The sequence below is a fragment of the Silene latifolia genome, chromosome 2, assembly GCF_048544455.1.
Source record: "Silene latifolia isolate original U9 population chromosome 2, ASM4854445v1, whole genome shotgun sequence".
Lineage (NCBI taxonomy): Eukaryota > Viridiplantae > Streptophyta > Magnoliopsida > Caryophyllales > Caryophyllaceae > Silene > Silene latifolia.
This window is the reverse complement of record NC_133527.1, coordinates 42,373,629-42,392,740: the sequence shown is the minus strand read 5'-3', so window position 1 is coordinate 42,392,740 and position 19,112 is coordinate 42,373,629. Positions and strand designations below refer to the sequence as shown.

The 19,112-nt window shown below is 35.2% G+C and overlaps 4 protein-coding genes across 4 annotated transcripts; 3 read left to right on the top strand and 1 right to left on the bottom strand.

The window, feature by feature from the left end:
• Positions 1–3,592: 3,592 nt before the first annotated feature.
• Positions 3,593–4,264, top strand: LOC141640501 (G-type lectin S-receptor-like serine/threonine-protein kinase At1g11330). Its single transcript, XM_074449283.1, has 2 exons — positions 3,593–3,989; positions 4,089–4,264. Exons 1-2 carry the CDS (start codon positions 3,593–3,595, stop codon positions 4,262–4,264), a joined length of 573 nt encoding a protein of 190 aa, XP_074305384.1.
• A 29-nt stretch (positions 4,265–4,293) lies between these two features.
• Positions 4,294–5,669, bottom strand: LOC141640495 (uncharacterized). The gene is made up of 4 exons (XM_074449276.1): positions 5,633–5,669; positions 5,200–5,550; positions 4,844–5,088; positions 4,294–4,779 (listed from the first exon to the last, which is right to left on the bottom strand). The coding sequence occupies exons 1-4, from the start codon at positions 5,667–5,669 to the stop codon at positions 4,294–4,296; spliced, it is 1,119 nt and encodes a 372-aa protein (XP_074305377.1).
• Positions 5,670–8,042: 2,373 nt separating this feature from the next.
• LOC141640488 (G-type lectin S-receptor-like serine/threonine-protein kinase At1g11300) lies at positions 8,043–11,641 on the top strand. The gene is made up of 7 exons (XM_074449269.1): positions 8,043–9,369; positions 9,465–9,572; positions 9,655–9,794; positions 10,157–10,367; positions 10,454–10,691; positions 10,868–11,015; positions 11,094–11,641. Exons 1-7 carry the CDS (start codon positions 8,043–8,045, stop codon positions 11,403–11,405), a joined length of 2,484 nt encoding a protein of 827 aa, XP_074305370.1. The 3' UTR covers positions 11,406–11,641.
• On the top strand, positions 11,464–18,863 carry LOC141640480 (G-type lectin S-receptor-like serine/threonine-protein kinase At1g11300). The gene is made up of 10 exons (XM_074449264.1): positions 11,464–11,573; positions 12,786–12,871; positions 14,224–14,305; positions 14,763–15,986; positions 16,107–16,204; positions 16,252–16,391; positions 16,567–16,777; positions 16,866–17,103; positions 17,601–17,748; positions 17,827–18,863. Exons 1-10 carry the CDS (start codon positions 11,464–11,466, stop codon positions 18,136–18,138), a joined length of 2,649 nt encoding a protein of 882 aa, XP_074305365.1. The 3' UTR covers positions 18,139–18,863.
• Positions 18,864–19,112: the final 249 nt, after the last annotated feature.

Sequence of the window (19,112 nt, the reverse complement as noted above, 5' to 3'; positions counted from 1 at the left end):
AGCCTAGAAGCAAAAGTCAACACAAATTATAGAAAAACGTAAAATTGCATTCAAACAGTGGAATATTAAGTTTGCAAACTACTCTTATTTTGCTACGGTCCTCATTGTCTTTGTCTTTTTACTGATTGTTTTCTTGTTGTGTTAATCACTGTCGGTCCCCTTTCTGTTTTTGTTCCCTGCTTTTTTTACGGTGTTTAGATTGTCTCTGGATTTCGAGGGCGTTTGACTTTGTCACGGTGGTTATTCAGTTCACTCAACATTGACGGCTTTTGGTATTCTAGTACTTGATATATTGTTTTTTGTGTTGTTTTGGTGCGTTCTAAGAACCTTGGTCCCATTTATATCCGGCAAAGAAACAAAAGGTTGGACACTTGAACATCTAATTCTATTCCTTATTACCTAACGTATTCTAATGAAAAAAGAAATGTAAAATAAAGTAAACATGTAAAATATATAAATGAAAGGATAATAATGATATTTTATAACTGAATTTTACATATTGTCTTTAGTCAATTAGAGACGATATGAATAATGCGTAGAAAGCGTTCTGTTAAAATACAACTTATGTTTATCTTACTAATTAGGCTAAAATTACAAGTTTATTTTCTTAAATGCAAAGGAGTTTGTTAAACTTTTTCAGCAAATAATACATTTATAATTATTGTCGATTTATTGGTCTTGCAACATCATCCTTGTAAATTCAATTGATTTCCAACGTATTGGGAAAAATATTATTGAAATGATTTTAATATAACGAAAGACCTAAGTGATATACTTAAATTATTAGCAAGGAGTTGATGACATGTGACTTACACAAATAAAATTTTAGAATAAATACGCATTCAATATTTTTTAAAATAAATTTTATGTGAACAATTTTTGGGAGGATACACGAGAAAATGTATCTGTTCAACAATGACATCATTCTAATTTCATTTCTATATCTCTTGTCAATTAGAGTCATCTCTATATCTCTTGTTGTTGGTGAACTTTTATGTGAGAAACTTTAACTCCTAACCCAATGAATTCCAAAGAAATAAAGATGCACAATTTATATTATTATACTTCCATTTTTTTTAATTATCGCCTCATTTGCTTGTGCGCAATAATTAAGATAAGGAAAAAGTTTGCAATTGGTGGAGTAATGTGAGAATTTGACCCTTACACGATGACATTTATTTTGTAATTTTTTAAAAAGTTATAAGAATCATTTGGTAAAAAGCACGTCCCAAAGTAGAAATTAAAGAAAAAAGAGTGATAATATCAAAATAGACAAAAAAGAGAAGTGGGGTGATAATTAAAAATATTCGTAACAATTGACTATGAGAAAAGAAAAATATATACAAATCATTACAAAAAAAAATAAACATTTCTCGAAGAAATATTGGGAGTGCTATAAGAAAATATTTGATGGAAAATAAAAAATGATTTAAAGGCTTGAAAGCATTCAAAGTTGAAACAATGGATTGGGGAATGATCATCGGATTCTAATCAAAAACCATGGAAAATATTTACTTTGATCCACATTAAAAGATCCAATTTATATCCTTGGAGCATATAACTTCAACACTTCCATTAAGACATTTGATTTATAATCTGTTTGTTGACTAAGATATTTGATTTATAACCTGATTGACAAAATACAAGTTGAAGAGTACACGGAAAACTAATAAAGTGCACGAAAGGGTATAAGACAATTTAGTACAATTTATTAAATTTGTCAATTAATATTCCAAGGGTTGGAATACATAATGTAACATGTCACCAATAATTAGATAGTCATACTAAAATTTGATATTGCGTATACATCATAATAATAAAAAAAGGAAAACTTAATAAAAATAAAAAATATATTCAAGTCAAAAGATAATTGTAAAGAAATTCCATAACCATTATTTCCAGATTTCATGCAATGTTTTTGATATGTGAGTATGTCATCCTCCTACAATTTAAATACAAACACAACAATGATAATTAAATATGATTCTAACTCTTAATTAATTCAAAACATAATAAGAATAAAAAATTTAAATAATTCAATTGGTTATATATGCATACTTTACCCACCAATTTTTTGGATGAAAATGAAAAATAGGATTGTTGTAATATTTATATAAGAAATTTTTTTGTAATTAATTATCTAATTAATTTCAAGAATTTATTTGAGAGAAGAAGAATGTTTTGTGAACTAAGGGGGAGATAACAAATTATGGTGAAATAAATACAAAGTATAATAATTGTGAGGAAAAACCAAAAGACCATCTATTAAATAGAAGAAATAAAAATTAAATGAATAGGTAGATTGATACCAAATTTATGAGTGGAAAATAAAGAGTTTGTATTAATTTATTTTTTGTGTTTGCAACTAATATTTGTTATTTTGTTTGTATTTTATAAGTATGTAACACATGGTATTTAGATGTTACTTTTAGTTAGATAATCAAGTAATTAATATAATTGAATTATTATGAACCAATAGAAAAATCACACAAAAATAATAATTAAATATGATTCCAACTATTAATTAATTCAAAATTTAATAAGAATAAAAAATTTAAATAATTCAATTGGTTATATATGCATACTTTACCTACCAACTTTTTGGATAAAAATGAAAAAGAGGATTGTTGTAATATTTATGTAAGAAAATTTATATAATTAATTATCTAATTAATTTCAAGAATTTATTTGAGAGAAGAAGAAGGTTTTGTGAATTAAGAGGGAGATAAAAAAAATTATGGTGAAATAAATACAAAGTATAATAATTGTGAGGAAAAACCAAAATACCATTTATTAAATAAAAGAAATACAAATTAAATGAATAGATAGATTGATACAAATTTATGAGAGAAAAATAAAGAGTTTGTATTAATTTATTTTTTGTGTTTGCAACTAATATTTTTTATTTTGTTTGTATTTTATAAGTATGTAACAAATGGTATTTAGAGATTACTTTTAGGTAGATAATCAAGTAATTAATATAATTGAATTATTATTAACCAATAGAAAAATTACACGTGGATTAAAATTAAATGCTTTAAATAGGCTTTTAACTATATTGTATAGATTAAGGAACAATTAGTGCTCTTGAGTTTCATCGTCTTGTTCACACAATATCAATGCATATTAATGCCCATCATATGGGAAGAAGGATTATCTAATTAATTAATTATATATCAACGAGTAAGAAGTTGTTAACCCTTAAACCAACAAAATTAAAATATATGGAACGTTTTACCACTCTATATGCAAGTCCTACCCAGCTCGAATCTAAATTAACTCGAATAGTATACACATAAAAAAACAAGTGTTTATATACCATATAATACGATTGAGTCTATGAGCCACTAGTAGATCTTTTTATTCTGAATAACAGATCATCTTCTTATGTCATGAAGATTATACGCACAAGAAGCCATTTAATCTCCAATAACATATTGAATGATTATAGTTGGTGAAGCAAACATAAGGCATTTTATAATAACATACGAGCATGTTGACTTGAAATAATATATGAATGTTGTTAACTTGTAATGATCATGATTCATGAGCTAATGTTATTTGACATAATTACACACAAACTAATATTGCAATGTATCAAAAGGTTGTTATTTACATATTCCTGTTAATTTCTTGTTTCGAAATCAAGTTTGCTTCAACTACTTCTGATGCAATTATAACCACTCAATTTCTAAAAGACCCAGAAGAATTAGTCTCTAGTAATGGCAATTTCAAGCTCGGATTCTTTCGTCCAACTAATTCCACATATCGGTATCTTGGAATATGGGATGACGGACAACAAATTGCTGTGAAGCGACTTTCTAGAGCATCAGGACAAGGGCTCCAAGAATTTATGAACGAAGTGGAGCTGATTTCAAAGCTTCAGCACAAAAACTTGGTAAGGTTGTTCGGATGTTGTGTGGAAGGAGAAGAGAAGCTATTAGTATATGAACTCTTGCCAAATAAAAGTTTAGATGCGATTCTGTTCGGTAAGTAAATTACTTAATCTCTTGTGCGTCAAATTGGTGAAGCTTAAGAACACTGTCCCATTCATCTAAATAGTAAATACAACCAACTATTATTTACAGATCCAGTGCATCGTAGAGTACTGAATTGGCAGAAGCGATTTGAAATTATCCAAGGAATATGTCGAGGACTTCTTTATCTTCACAGAGATTCTAGGTTGAGGATTATTCATAGAGATTTAAAGAACAGCTTCCTCAACATCACCCTTGATGTGACACCAAAAATTTTGGTAAAATAAAGCAGGCACACCATCAAGTCCAGGAGATTTTATAGATCCAAGTTGATCAAATTGATCAACTTACGTGTAAACTTCCTAGCAAAAGAATCAAATTGATCATCCAAAAGCTTATTTTTAACCGTAGCAAATAGTGCCTGATGAGAATTAGAAAATTCCTGCAAGGGCTCCCGAGGACAAGAAGACTGATAAATATCCTTAAAGAAATCCTCAAATAAACCTCGTATGGAGTCTTTATCAAAAACCCAAGTTCCATTACCATCCTTTAGACCAGAAATAAAGTTCCTTGAATGTTTCCTTTGAACAGAGTTGAAGAAAAAAAGAGTACACGCATCCCCCTCCTTGAGCCAAGTAAGTTTAGAACGTTGTTTCCAAAATAAAACCGCCGCTCTATTAAATTCAATGTACTCCTTATGAATCTGTATAAAACGATCCTCAGCTCCACCTTGAAAAAATTTCAACAGTTCAGATTCTAGATTATCATCAAATTCTGACCATTTGTTATTCCATGAGTTTTTCTTGTCAAAAGTCCAATTTTTTAGAGCATTCCGAGTACGTTGGATTTTTTTGCATAAGTCTAACCATTGGGGAGCCTCTATCCCTTTGGAACCATTCAGCTTTAAGGATATCAGTACATTCCGGATAATCGAAACTCCATGCCTCTAATTTGAACCTACGTTTCTTGGTCTTATCAAAGAAGTCGGTATCAAGTATAATGGGCGCATGATCAGAACACTGAATAGGTAAATGTTTGATACGAGTACGAGGATAAATGTCATTCCAATGTTCTGAAGCCAAACCCTTGTCAATACGTTCATAAATTCTGTCTGTTCCCTTACGATTGTTGCACCAAGTAAATTTCGGACCTTTATACACAATGTCCTATAACATGTTCCTGCTTTTCCATTCAGTAAACTGTTGTGCCCCAAAAATAGTACCTTTACTACCTCCATATTTGTCTTCTTTGAATTCAACTTGATTGAAATCACCCAGCATAAGAAAATAAGAATCAACCTTGGCTATCCAAGATTCAAGAGCCAACCATACATCCAAACACTTTTCCTTCTTAGGGGATCCATATATACAAAAGAGATACCAAAAGCGTCCACCACATTCATTAATCTTGAGAATAATAAAGTTGGTACACTTAGTAATACAGATAGCATCCCAAGATGGCGTCCATCCTACCCAAATACCCCCCTTAGAACCAACAGCATCAACTCCTACTGACTTAGGAAAGCCATAAAAACCAAAATAAGATGAAACTAAGGTGACAGTACATTTAGTTTCTGATTGAGACAAAGACTAAGTCATACAAATTATTTTTATAAGATAACGCCCTAATCTTCGCTATTGTAGGGGCGAGCGTACCATTTAGTCCCCTACAATTCCAGGCGATGCACTTCATTGTTTTGGAGAGAGTTGATTTGGTTCAATTCTCGCAACACCATCTTCCATTGGATCTAAATCCGTGCTTGAAATTGTCATGTCTTCATTAGCAACAAACATATGAAAAGAAGGTCCTTTGCAGCCTATTTGAGAACTTTCACCCACAAAGAAAGTAACAGAAGATTTGCTTTTCTTCGATGGACTTGATAAGGACAAGATTTCATTATCATACCCAAAAAACTCAGAAAGAGAAGTACCCTTGCACCCCGGATCAGATGAGGCTTTCCTTTTGGGGCGTGAAGGAGACATATCAGCAGGATGACGGAGACAATCCGCCAGTACTTTCAAATCTTTACCTTTGCCATGCTGCACATGTGCCACCGAAGCTTCCATATTTCCAGAGGCCATCATGAAAACATTACTAACCTGAAAAGCTTGATCAGAAGAAGGATTACTAACGATAATATCATTGCTAACGCGAGGAGGAACATTGTCCACATTAGCAGCGAGATCAGAATTAGAATGACCCAAAAAAACACCAGTTAAATCCTGTAATGCATCATGAAAAATAGCCTCGTTAGACTCCGAAGTAGTAACATTTACTGGTAGAGATTCAGAAGATGAACTGAAAAGAGGCCATTCAGGAGTTGACAAATCCGAACTTGAAGAAAGACTATGAAAATGTGAGTAAGGATCATATGGGCCATCTGTTGGGGAATGACCATAAATATTCTGAGGGATAAATATCTGCAAATCTTCTGGAGCATCAATGAATTGATTATATCCCCGAGCATCATCTTCACGAAAAGCCAAATGAACTTGATCTTCAACCCTAGAACGAATGGAATCCTGAATAAAAGCATCTTCATCAAGAAGAAATTCACTCTCACCATGGCCAGCATACATATGATAAGGGTCTTCATGTGGCCATCCCATATTAACATCACCGCCATCATTTCCAACACCAGCTTGACCTTGAACAGAAGTTGAATGTGATGAAGAACCTGATATAATTTCATTAACATTCTTTTGGGGATCGGATCATTATTCCCAATTATAGGAACAAATTCAGCTGGCTTATAGAAACAAATACGGGACCAAACGAAAGAAAGTTAAACGTTATTTTTAGGGGATGAGACATGAGAAAACCATGGAGTACTATTACTACGGAGAATATATTATATTCTCATATTCCACTTATATTGTCTACTTTTATATCCGACATTGTTTTTTTTAAGTAGTCATCTCTTTTCAAAATTTTATATCGTATAAAAAATCAGCATTGTTTCTTTTTAAATTAGTCATCTCTTTTCAAAAGAAAAAAATTGACTTTTACTCCTATTCTTACGCCGAATCAACTATATGTCTTGAGGAGAGTTTCTCTCCATTTTCTAAAAACAAATGGAAATGTCATTTTCTTTTGGTGGTCCAGATCGTATTCTGGTATCATCGAACGGCTCAAAATTTATGTGTAAAAATAAAGGGATAATAAGGTTTGATAGGAAAAATATTATTAAATATTTAAATGTGTTTAAGAGGAATCCATTTTTGAAATAATGGTCAAAAATAAAATATTTGTCGTTTTGGGTCGGTTTTGAAAATATTTGTCAAAATGGTGTCCACGTAGGCTCGGGATTTTTGGACCTAAAACACGCCACTACCAATGGCGTGTTTATAATGAGTACGGAAAGAAACTTCATTAAAAAATGGACTAAAACAAACACGCCATTGGGAATGGCGGGTTTCGGAGGGGAAACACGCCACCCCTAATGGCGTGTCTTATGTAAATTTTATTTTATTTTATTTTATTTTTTTTTTTTTTAAGTTCAGTCAGTTGAGGGAAAAAATTGTTGTAAAGACACGCCACTACTAATGGCGTGTTTCCTTCACAAAACACGCCATTAGTAGTGGCGTGTTTCAGGTCTAGAAATCCCGAGCCTACGTGAACACCATTTTGACAAATATTTTCAAAACCGACCCAAAACGACAAATATTTTATTTTTGACCATTATTTCAAAAATGGACTCGTTTAAGAGAGAAAATTGAGAGAAAGAAATGGAGAGGATCCATTTTCATCTTTATTATTGTCGAATATTGAATCTTGTGCAAATTTTGTACGGGTTTAAAACTAGTTTTAACTAAAACATTCCCTAGAGTTAATGTAACTGCAATGTCAACGTTTAAGAAGATGAAAGAAATTTTCTTCTTCATTTAATTGAATGATTATAGTCAGGTATAACAGAATGGTATTACTTTTAAGTTACAGAGTATTACAAATAAATAAATCTACCTAATATGCTTAAACAAATACTAATTCCTTACTTTAATCACAACTAGCAGGAGCCCTGAAACTTAGATTTCTTCAATTGTTGACTTGAAATCAAGTATATGAATGAATGAATGGTACTATTATTGGGACATAGGACAAACTAGTATTCCTATTTTTGCAATGCATCAAAAGTTGGTTGTTTACACTTTCCTGTTAATTTCTTGCTTGGAAATCAGGTTTGCTTCAACTACATCTGATGCTATTACTACTACTAAATTTCTAAAGGACTCAGAAGCATTAGTCTCTAGTAGTGGCAACTTCAAGCTTGGGTTCTTTCGTCCAATTAATTCGACATATCGGTATCTTGGCATATGGTTCAATAATAAGCCCTTCAATGGACAACTTGAGATTGTATGGGTAGCCAACAGAGACAGTCCACTTAAAGACTCCTCAGGAATCCTCAAAATTTCGGACGATGGAAATCTGCAGGTCTTGGATGCACAAAACAAGATTCATTGGTCCTCAAATGTATCAAGCAAGGCAAATAGTTCAGCTGCTCAGCTACTAGATACTGGTAACCTTGTTTTGCTTCCAGATGTTGGTAATAATAGCATATGGCAGAGTTTTGACCATCCAACAGACTCATTTCTGCCACAATCAACGCTCGTTTTTAATCAAACTATGCCCGATGATGTTCCTCAATCATGGAAGAGCATTAATGATCCATCAAGGGGTCGCTTTCGCCTAGTCCGCCTCCCTCGTAGTCTTCCTGAATGTGCCATTCTGGAGGGTGATAAAATTTATTATCGCACTGGCCCGTGGAATGGGTACGTCTTTCTAGGGGCACCTTATCCTCGTTCTGATGTGGCTACTGGATTTAGCGTAGTAGATGTCCAAGACGGGACAATGAAGATATTATATGAATTGGTAGATCCGTCTATTCTCCAACGGTTTGTTTTAACTTATGATGGTAGGCTGGCCCAAAAGCATTGGAGTGATGGTAGTAACAATTGGGAAACGGCGTGGCAGTCATTTGGCTCGGACTGTGATATTTATGGCAAGTGTGGTGAATTCACAATCTGTAATCCGGTGAAAGCACCGATTTGTGAATGCTTGAAGGGATTTGTGCCGAGAAAGGTTGATGAATGGTCGCGAGGAAATTGGACTAACGGGTGTATTCGGAAAACACCTTTGCAATGTGAAGCTAAAGGAGATAAATCAGACAAGTTTTTGCAGCTTAAGCAGATCAAAGTACCAGATTATGCTCAACGGATATTAGCGATTCCAGATAATTGTGAGAGCAAGTGCTTGGGAAACTGTTCATGTTTAGCTTATTCCTATTATCCTGGTATTGGCTGTATGTTGTTGAATGTAAGCTTAATTGACATGCAACAATTCTCTGTTGGTGGCGTTGATCTTTTCGTTCGGTTGGCTTATTCAGAATTACCAGGTGAGCATTAGTTAGATTGTTAAACACAAGATTGTGTACTTGAACATGTCACAAATCCACAATGCTCTCTGAATTAAGTCTCTGATGTTGTATAGGTGAAAGTAGCAAATGGAAAGTTATAATTGCAGTCATAGTGATTATGAGTGCAGTTGTATCAGCTACCTTACTATACTTCCTGTGGACGCGATTGGGTCACAGATATGGTAACATTCACTATTATGATTCCCCAATACCAATCCCCAATCTCTATTTAACCGAAGAGACATATTTTGTTGACTTCAGCAGGGAAGAGATCCAAGACAATATTAAAAGAAACACAGTTCCATGATTTGCCATTGTTCGAATTCGCAAAGCTCGCAAGTGCAACAAATCACTTTTCTGCAGCCAACAAGCTTGGTGAAGGAGGTTTTGGTCCTGTATACAAGGTAATTTTTGACCTTCCCTTATTAGTCCTCGATCCTTGGTATGATATAGCGACAATGTTAACCGATCCTAAAAACTTTTAGGCCTAATATTTATTGCCTAGTTTTCTTGTTGGACTATTGTCGAAACTAAGCTCAGAGGGTGGAGAAGCTAGGGGGGCTAGCAGAGGCACTCATCCCTCTACAGATTGAAAACTTCAAGGTTTTTAGTTTAAATTTTCGAACTTCTTTTGAGTTTTCCTTATACCATTTACTCGTTCTCCCTAGCTGAACTTTTTCAATCTGCCTATCTGCAAATCCTAGGCCATTTGAGCAAATAAGTATATTTTAAAGCAGTAGCATTATGGAATGTGTTATTTCTGTAGGGAATATGGGATGATGGACAACATATTGCAGTGAAAAGGCTTTCCAGAGCATCAGGACAAGGGCTCCAAGAGTTTATGAATGAGGTGGAGTTAATTTCAAAGCTTCAGCACAAGAACTTGGTAAGACTGTACGGATGTTGTGTGGAAGGCGACGAGAAACTATTAGTGTATGAGCTCTTGCCAAACAAAAGCTTAGATGCAATTCTCTTTGGTTAGTAATATAACAATCTTTGATATGTCAGAATTGATTAGCTCAAAAAGGTCGTCTCATCTACATTAATACACTACTATTTACAGATCCAGAACATCGTAAACTGCTAGACTGGGAGAAGCGGTTTGAAATCATCCAAGGAATATGTCGAGGGCTCCTTTATCTTCATAGAGATTCTAGGTTGAGGATTATTCATAGAGATCTAAAACCTAGCAATATTTTGCTAGATGAAGAACTCAATCCAAAGATATCGGACTTTGGGATGGCAAGGATATTTGGTACCAAACAAGATCAAGCAAATACACAAAGAATCGCCGGAACCTAGTAACATTCTGAACCTATGTCACTTATACTCCACTTCAGTATTATTCTTTTAAGTAAAACAAACATGACTAATTTTCACAAATTAGCCACGTATCACACTCTAGCACGCACCGTTTTTAACGTTTGTAGCTGAGTTTGTTATCCTAAACCGTAAAACTTATGTGTTGCTTGTGCAGTGGATACATGTCTCCAGAATATGCTATGGAAGGAAGATTTTCTGAAAAGTCGGATGTATTTAGTTTTGGAGTTCTTCTTTTAGAAATTGTTTGTGGCAGAAGGAACAACAACTATCAGGATTACGAGTCCTTGAATCTCTTAGCATATGTAAGTTGCAATTGATCACTAAATTTATCAAAATAAAGATTAATCTACTGTTAGCTGAGGGATGCTGTATTATTTCAGGCTTGGAAATTGTGGACAAACAACGGCATACTCTCATTGATCGATCCTATAGTATATAAACCATGTTATGAAAGGCAGATATTGAACTGCATACAAGTAGGGTTATTATGTGTGCAAGAATTCCCTGCAGATAGGCCCAATGTTTCTGCTTTGATTTTAATGCTAGACGTTGATGGTATCGAAAATCTTCCACGCCCGAAGGAACCTGGTTTTACTCGTAGTGAAGTTTGCTCTAGTTATTCGGCTCCCCAAAATGGCCAAGATGGTTGTTCAGCAAACTTTGTTTCTTTGACTGCTGTAAGCGGGCGATAGTGTGTTGCTTCTATAAGCCTTGTACTTTTACATTCGCTTTACAAATGTATCCTTTTTTATGCAACCGGGCGATAGCGAGGATGTTCTGCAACACTGCTCTTACTGTTGTTCTGCTGCTGCTGATTCTTGTGTTGCTTTTGTACTTCCTGTTACTGCTTTAGTTTTCTTGTAAATAACATTTTTTTTGTGAAGCTTAAGTGACCTCGTGTGTCATTTTTTTTTTTTAAAAAAAAAAAAAAAATCATTCTGGAATGATTAAATTTGGAAGTGCCATTAAATTTTTCTGGCCAAATAAACCAAAGTGGCACCTCAGCTCATTTCTTTTTCTAATGGACAACGCTAGGGCTGGTGGTACACAATCTCGGTACCACACTATTAAAATAATCAAATAATAACAAATTTTAAAAATCAATTTAGATTTTGGCTGATGAGTAAAATAGCTTGTCTCCACCTTAATGTTTGCCCTGGAATTTACATGCATACTGCCTCGTGCTGGTTTCTTCCTCATACATGGTTTATACAAATATAGTCTTCGGCGAGATGTTTCATTATCACATTTCGGTTGAATGTCGAGTTTGTTTTGCATCGTTTCGCTCATCTATGGGAAAAAAGTGTATTTTTAGCTTACGGAAATGGCACATTGGAGATGGATAGGGTAGGTGTTTCAAGGCGATCAAGTTGAAGGAACTGATTGTCAACATAAGCACCCAGAGGCTTGTTTACTAAATACAAAGCCAACACAATTTAATTGGGTCGAGTTTGAGCTCTGTATACATAAAGCCGGGACAGATGGCCTGTTTACTAAATAAATCATATTTTTTCTTGAACCTCCACACAAATATACACGAAAACACGAAACAAACACAACATGAATAAACCGGGTTCGGGTTGATGCTTGATGACCCATTTATGTAAGTGATGACCCTATATGTAAGTGGGTCGACACGAGCTCGAGATTTAATTGGGTCAGATTTGGGTGGAAGGGTTTCTGACCTGTTTACAAGTAACACGAACACGAACCTGACACGACCCGACATGTTTACATGATACTACGAACTAGTAATATCCCCATTACAATGACTATGACTCCATTAGCCACTACGAACTAGTCATATATGTATGTATGTATGTAACAGAATGGTATTACTATAAGCTACAGAGTACTAGAATAAATCTACCTAATGCTTAAACAAATACTAATTGCTTACTTTAATCACAACTAGCAGGAGCCTTCAAACTTAGATTTCTTCAATTGTTGACTTGAAATAACTATGAATGGTACTATTATTGGGACATAAGACAAACTAGTATTCCTATTTTTGCAATGCCTCAAAAGTTGGTTGTTTACACTTTCCTGTTAATTTCTTGCTTTGAAATCAGGTTTGCTTCAACTACTACTTCTGATGCAATCACAAGCACTCAATTTCTAAAGGACCCAGATGAATTAGTCTCTAGTAATGGCACTTGTTAGAAACTAAATATTATTTCAATGAAAATTATGTAGGGCTAAAGCCCATATAACTCACTATGTGGATCCGCCCATGAACTCGACACAATCTGACGTGTTTACATGATACTACGGATTACGGAGTAGTACCTTTCCCATTACAATGACTGACTCTGACTCGGTGAAAACTAGGTCGTTAAAATACTAGAATTAACCTATCAAATTAACAATTTATAAACCAAACTCAACTCTACACTATGCTATTAAGGATAGTAGTAAAGGGAAGTAAGGGTCGAACCCAAGAGAAGGGATTTAAGACTAAAAACTTGAATTGTAAACTAATGACTACTAAGTAGGTCTCTACTACTAATTAAGAACCTAATGACAAATTAAACTTAACAAAAGGCACTAATCACAAACAATGGGTATTAACAAAGATCAACTAGTAGAAAACATAGATGAAAAAGGATTGGTTTTGGGAAACAAACATGGGAAAATGAGTAAAGATTGAAGATCTTCCTATTGAGACAATTCCACAAACAACTAGTATGCAAGATTCAATATAGAGGGAAAGACTTGATGTAATTCTCTCTTAGTAACCCAACAATGATAAAGTTTGACTCTTTTTACTCTCTTACAATTATCTACCCAATACTATCACCTCAAGATGTTGATACATGTAAATTAAACCATCTACATATACCCTTCAAGCTTAAGCAACAAATCATTAAACCATGAAAAGAGACTAAGCATGAGCATTAAGAATTTGCCAAAAGATGAAGCTAGGATCAATTCCTCATAAGATTAAACCATACAAATGAGCAAAAAACATGGACTTTCCTATTTGTTGTATGAATCCTTTAAACCAAATCAACAAACAACAAACTTGCTTCAACAATCCCAACTAAATTAAACCATTTCATTAGGATTTGCACTAGTCAAGTAAATAACATGCAAGGATGATCAAACCAAACATTCAATTACTCAACATAAGAAATTAAGCACAAGAAAAGAGCATTAGATAAATTAAGAGAGGTTTAAGAGTCTTACAATACCAAAGTTGGATACTTTGATCAAATTACATCAAGCAAAGGGAAGATTAGCCTTCCATCTTCTTAGAAAAACCCAAGAAATGAAGAAAGATTAACATCCAAAGCTAAAAGATTACAACTTTTACCCAAAATAAAGTGTTCTTCCTACTATAAGTTTTTAGAGATTATTCAATAATTAGATGATGATTTTTGATGGTAAGGAGAGTCTCTCTAAGATCTCTAATGTGGGTCTAGAACTCAAGATATACTCGTTTGAAGTTGACCCTTGTGAAACCGAGTTTTCAATTCTTCATTTTGGCTCTTGTTTGTGCATGTCAAGGCTTCAATTCTTCCAATTACTTGCTTCTCTTGATTTTGCACTTATTCTCATGGCTTTCCTTTTGCTCTCCTTCTTTGCCTTGGTAAGTTATAAGCTAAGACTCTAAAATTACAACCAAAAGTGCAAACCGGTATATTACAATAAGTCCAACTAAAATCCGGTATCAAGCATGTTTATTGTGATAACATTAACCTATTGACTCGTCACAATTTGACACTATCAGACTCCATGAGCCACTAGAACATCTTATGTCATGAACATTTGAAGAAGTCATTTAATTGAATGATTATAGTCAGATGTAACAGAATGGTATTACTTTTAAGCTACAGAGTATTATAAATATACCTAATATGCTTAAACAAATAATAATTCCTTACCAGGAGCCCTCAAACTTAGATATCTTCAATTGTTGACTTGAAATAAGTATATGAATGAATGGTACTATTATTGGACATAAGAGAAATTAGTATTCCTATTTTTGCAATGCATCAAAAGTTGGTTGTTTACACTTTCCTGATAATTTCTTGCTTGGAAATCAGGTTTGCTTCAACTACTTCTGATGCTATTACTACTACTAAATTTCTAAAGGACCCAGAAGTATTAGTCTCTAGTAGTGGCGATTTCAAGCTTGGCTTCTTTCGTCCAACTAACTCAACATATCGGTATCTTGGCATATGGTACAATAATAAGCTCTTCAATGGACGACTTGAGATTGTATGGGTAGCAAACAGGGACAGTCCAATTAAAGACTCCTCAGGAATGCTCAAAATTTCGGACGATGGAAATCTTCATGTCTCGGATGCACAAAACAAGATTCATTGGTCGTCAAATGTATCAAGTAAGGTAAATAGTTCAGCTGCTCAGCTCCTTGATACTGGTAACCTTGTTTTACTTCCAGATGTTGGTAATAATAGCATATGGCAGAGTTTTGACCATCCAACAGACTCATTCATGCCACAATTAACGCTTGTTTTTAATCAAAGTATGGCCGATGATGTTCTTCAATCATGGAAGAGCATTAATGATCCATCAAGGGGTCGCTTTCGCATAGTTCGTCTTCCTCGTAGTCTACCTGAATGTGCCATTCTGGAGGGTGATAAACTTTATTATCGTACTGGCCCTTGGAATGGGTATGTCTTTCTTGGGGCGTCTTACCGTGGCTCCGACGTGGCTACTGGATTTAGCATTGTGGATGACCAAGATGGCACAATGAAGATGTTATATGAACTGGTAGATCCATCCATATTCCAAAGGTTTGTTTTGACTTATGATGGTAGCCTGGCCCAAAAGCATTGGAGTGACAGTAGTAATAATTGGGAAACTGTGTGGCAGTCAATCACCTCGGAATGTGATAATTATGGCAAGTGTGGTGACTTCACAATTTGTAATCCGGTGAAAGCGCCGATTTGTGAATGTTTGAAGGGATTTGTGCCAAAAAAGGTTGATGAATGGTCGCGGGGGAATTGGACCAACGGGTGTGTTCGGAAAACACCTTTGCAGTGCGAAGTTAAAGGAGATAAATCAGACAAGTTTTTGCTGCTCGAGAAAATCAAAGTACCCGATTATGCTCAACGGATCTTAGCGAGTCCAGATAATTGTGAGAGCAAGTGCTTGGGAGACTGTTCATGTTTAGCTTATTCCTATTATCCTGGTATTGGCTGTATGTTGTTAAATGTAAGCCTAATTGATATGCAACAATTCTCTACTGATGGTGTTGATCTATTCGTTCGGTTGGCGTATTCAGACCTACCAGGTGAGCACTAGTTAGATTGCTATATTTGTATTGGTTAATGCGATTCTTGACAATGTTTCTGCTGCAGGTTATCAACAAACAGACAGTGCACTCTAAATCTGTTTTCCTATTGTTGTATAGGTGAAGGTAGCAAAAGGAAAGTTATAATTGCAGTCATAGCGATTACGAGTGCCGCTGTATCTGCTACCTTATTATACTTCCTTTGCACGCAGTTGGGTCACAGATATGGTAACATTCATTAAAGAAGTGACATATTTATTTAATTACTTTCGCAGGAAAGAGATTTAGGACAATATCTAGAGAGACACAATTCCATGATTTGCCTTTGTTTGAGTTTGCAAAGTTGGCAAGTGCAACAAATAACTTTTCTGTCGTCAACAAGCTTGGTGAAGGAGGTTTTGGTCCTGTATACAAGGTATATTTTGTATTACCTTCGTTTATTAATCCTCGATCCTTTGTTATGATATTGCAACCATGCTAACCACGATCCTAAAATATTCTAGGCCTATGATTCATTGCCTAGTTTTCTCGTTCGACTATTGTGGAAATATTTGAAACTAGTACGATGATGGAAATGTGTTATTTCATAGGGAATATGGGATGATGGACAACATGTTGCTGTGAAGAGGCTTTCTAAAGCATCAGGACAAGGGCTCCAAGAATTCGTGAACGAAGTGGAGCTGATTTCAAAGCTACAACACAAGAATTTGGTAAGGTTGTTTGGATGTTGTGTGGAAGGAGAAGAGAAGCTATTAGTGTATGAGCTCTTGCCAAATAAAAGCTTAGATGCAATTCTCTTTGGTAAGAAATATGCTCAATCTTTGGTAATGTCAAACTGGTTAGCTCAAAAACATTCTCTCATTTATATAAATACTACTATTATTCACAGATCCAGAGCTTCGTAAACTACTAGATTGGCATAAGCGGTTTGAAATCATCCAAGGAATATGTCGAGGCCTTCTTTATCTTCATAGAGACTCTAGGTTGAGGATTATTCATCGAGATTTAAAACCAAGCAATATTTTGCTAGATGAAGAACTCAATCCGAAGATATCAGACTTTGGGATGGCAAGGATATTTGGTACCAAACAAGATCAAGCAAACACACAAAGAATCGCCGGAACCTAGTAACATTCTGAACCTATGTCACTTATACTCCACTTCAGTATTCAGAGGCGTAGCTACCTAGTAGCATGGGGTAGCAGTCGCTACCCCAAACCCCGAAAATTTGACTAAGATGATAAAATTTTGCTACTCCATATATCGTTGATATTTATCAAAGGATAAATAAATAATACGTTTCTAAGGTAACATCAGAATGTACATGGTCTAGTGTTAAAGTACAAGTATATTTCTAAGGAGAGTCGGGTTTGACTCCTATAATAAGACGAACTGTTTATAAAAAAAATTCTATGTTGTTATTTGTGTTCACGGCTTCACGCTACTTTCGCTACCCCAAATTTTCAATCCTGGCTTCGCCCCTGTCAGTATTATTCTTTTAAGTAAACAAACATGACTAATTTTCACAAATTAGCCACGTATCACACTCTAGCACGCACCGTTTTTAACGTTTGTAGCTGAGTTTGTTATCCTAAACCGTAAAACTTATGTGTTGCTTGTGCAGTGGATACATGTCTCCAGAATATGCTATGGAAGGAAGATTTTCTGAAAAGTCGGATGTATTTAGTTTTGGAGTTCTTCTTTTAGAAATTGTTTGTGGCAGAAGGAACAACAACTATCAGGATTACGAGTCCTTGAATCTCTTAGCATATGTAAGTTGCAATTGATCACTAAATTTATCAAAATAAAGATTAATCTACTGTTAGCTGAGGGATGCTGTATTATTTCAGGCTTGGAAATTGTGGACAAACAACGGCATACTCTCATTGATCGATCCTATAGTATATAAACCATGTTATGAAAGGCAGATATTGAACTGCATACAAGTAGGGTTATTATGTGTGCAAGAATTCCCTGCAGATAGGCCCAATGTTTCTGCTTTGATTTTAATGCTAGACGTTGATGGTATCGAAAATCTTCCACGCCCGAAGGAACCTGGTTTTACTCGTAGTGAAGTTTGCTCTAGTTATTCGGCTCCCCAAAATGGCCAAGATGGTTGTTCAGCAAACTTTGTTTCTTTGACTGCTGTAAGCGGGCGATAGTGTGTTGCTTCTATAAGGCTTATGCTTTTACATTCGTTTTACAAATGTATCCTTTTTTTATGCAACCGGGCGATAGCGAGGATGTTCTGCAGCACTGCTCTTGTTGTTGTTCTTTTTTTTTTTCGATAATTGTAAACCGATATATTAAATAAAAGATACTGTCATGACATATACAATCGAGTAAACATAGTAGGTTAGCCAGTAGCAAGGCTAACTCACCAATTGCGGTGAACACGAAGTAAAAGACGAATTCCACTTAAGGAATTTCGCACATCTATTGGGACTGGCCGTTGAGAAGCCAGAACGGAAAATAGCTTTCGAGAGGTCACCAAGAAGGTGATCGATGCTGACGGATCCAACTGTGGCTGCTGCATAAGCTGGAAGAGCGCTCACGAATATGCAGAAAAAGAAGATGTTGCGCGAACATAAAAGTGGTGACAGTAGCCCGAGAGAGATGTGGAGACAGAAACTGTATAGCAACTTTGAAAGGATTGCCTGCAAATACAAAGATAGTAAGAAACAGATGACTCGGTGAGCGAGCAATGAATACCTTCCGTTAAAGGGTTTGATCTGAGCAGAAGACCAGCTTGGCGTAAGTAAGGGAGGCGTAAATGAGAGCTGTGTAGAGCATCTGCCAACTGAAGGAAACGTGTAGGAGTCACAGAACAATTCTCAAAGACAATGAAGTTACGAGTGAGCCAGATGGACCGGAGGATGCAAAAGAAATAAAGTAAGGAATTAAAGTCCGTTGAAGAAATCCGATGAAGGTAGGATATATGATCAGCGAGCCATCGGATAAAAGACACCCCTGGGTTTGCAAGAGAGCATATGCCAAGCATCGAAGAGCGTCAGACGTGTTGAATAATGTCACAGGATCGGAATAAATGCTCAGGAGTTTCAGTAGCACAGCGACATAATGGGCACAAAGTATCATGGCGAAATCCTCGGTGAGCTAGAATCGTCTCAGTCGGCAG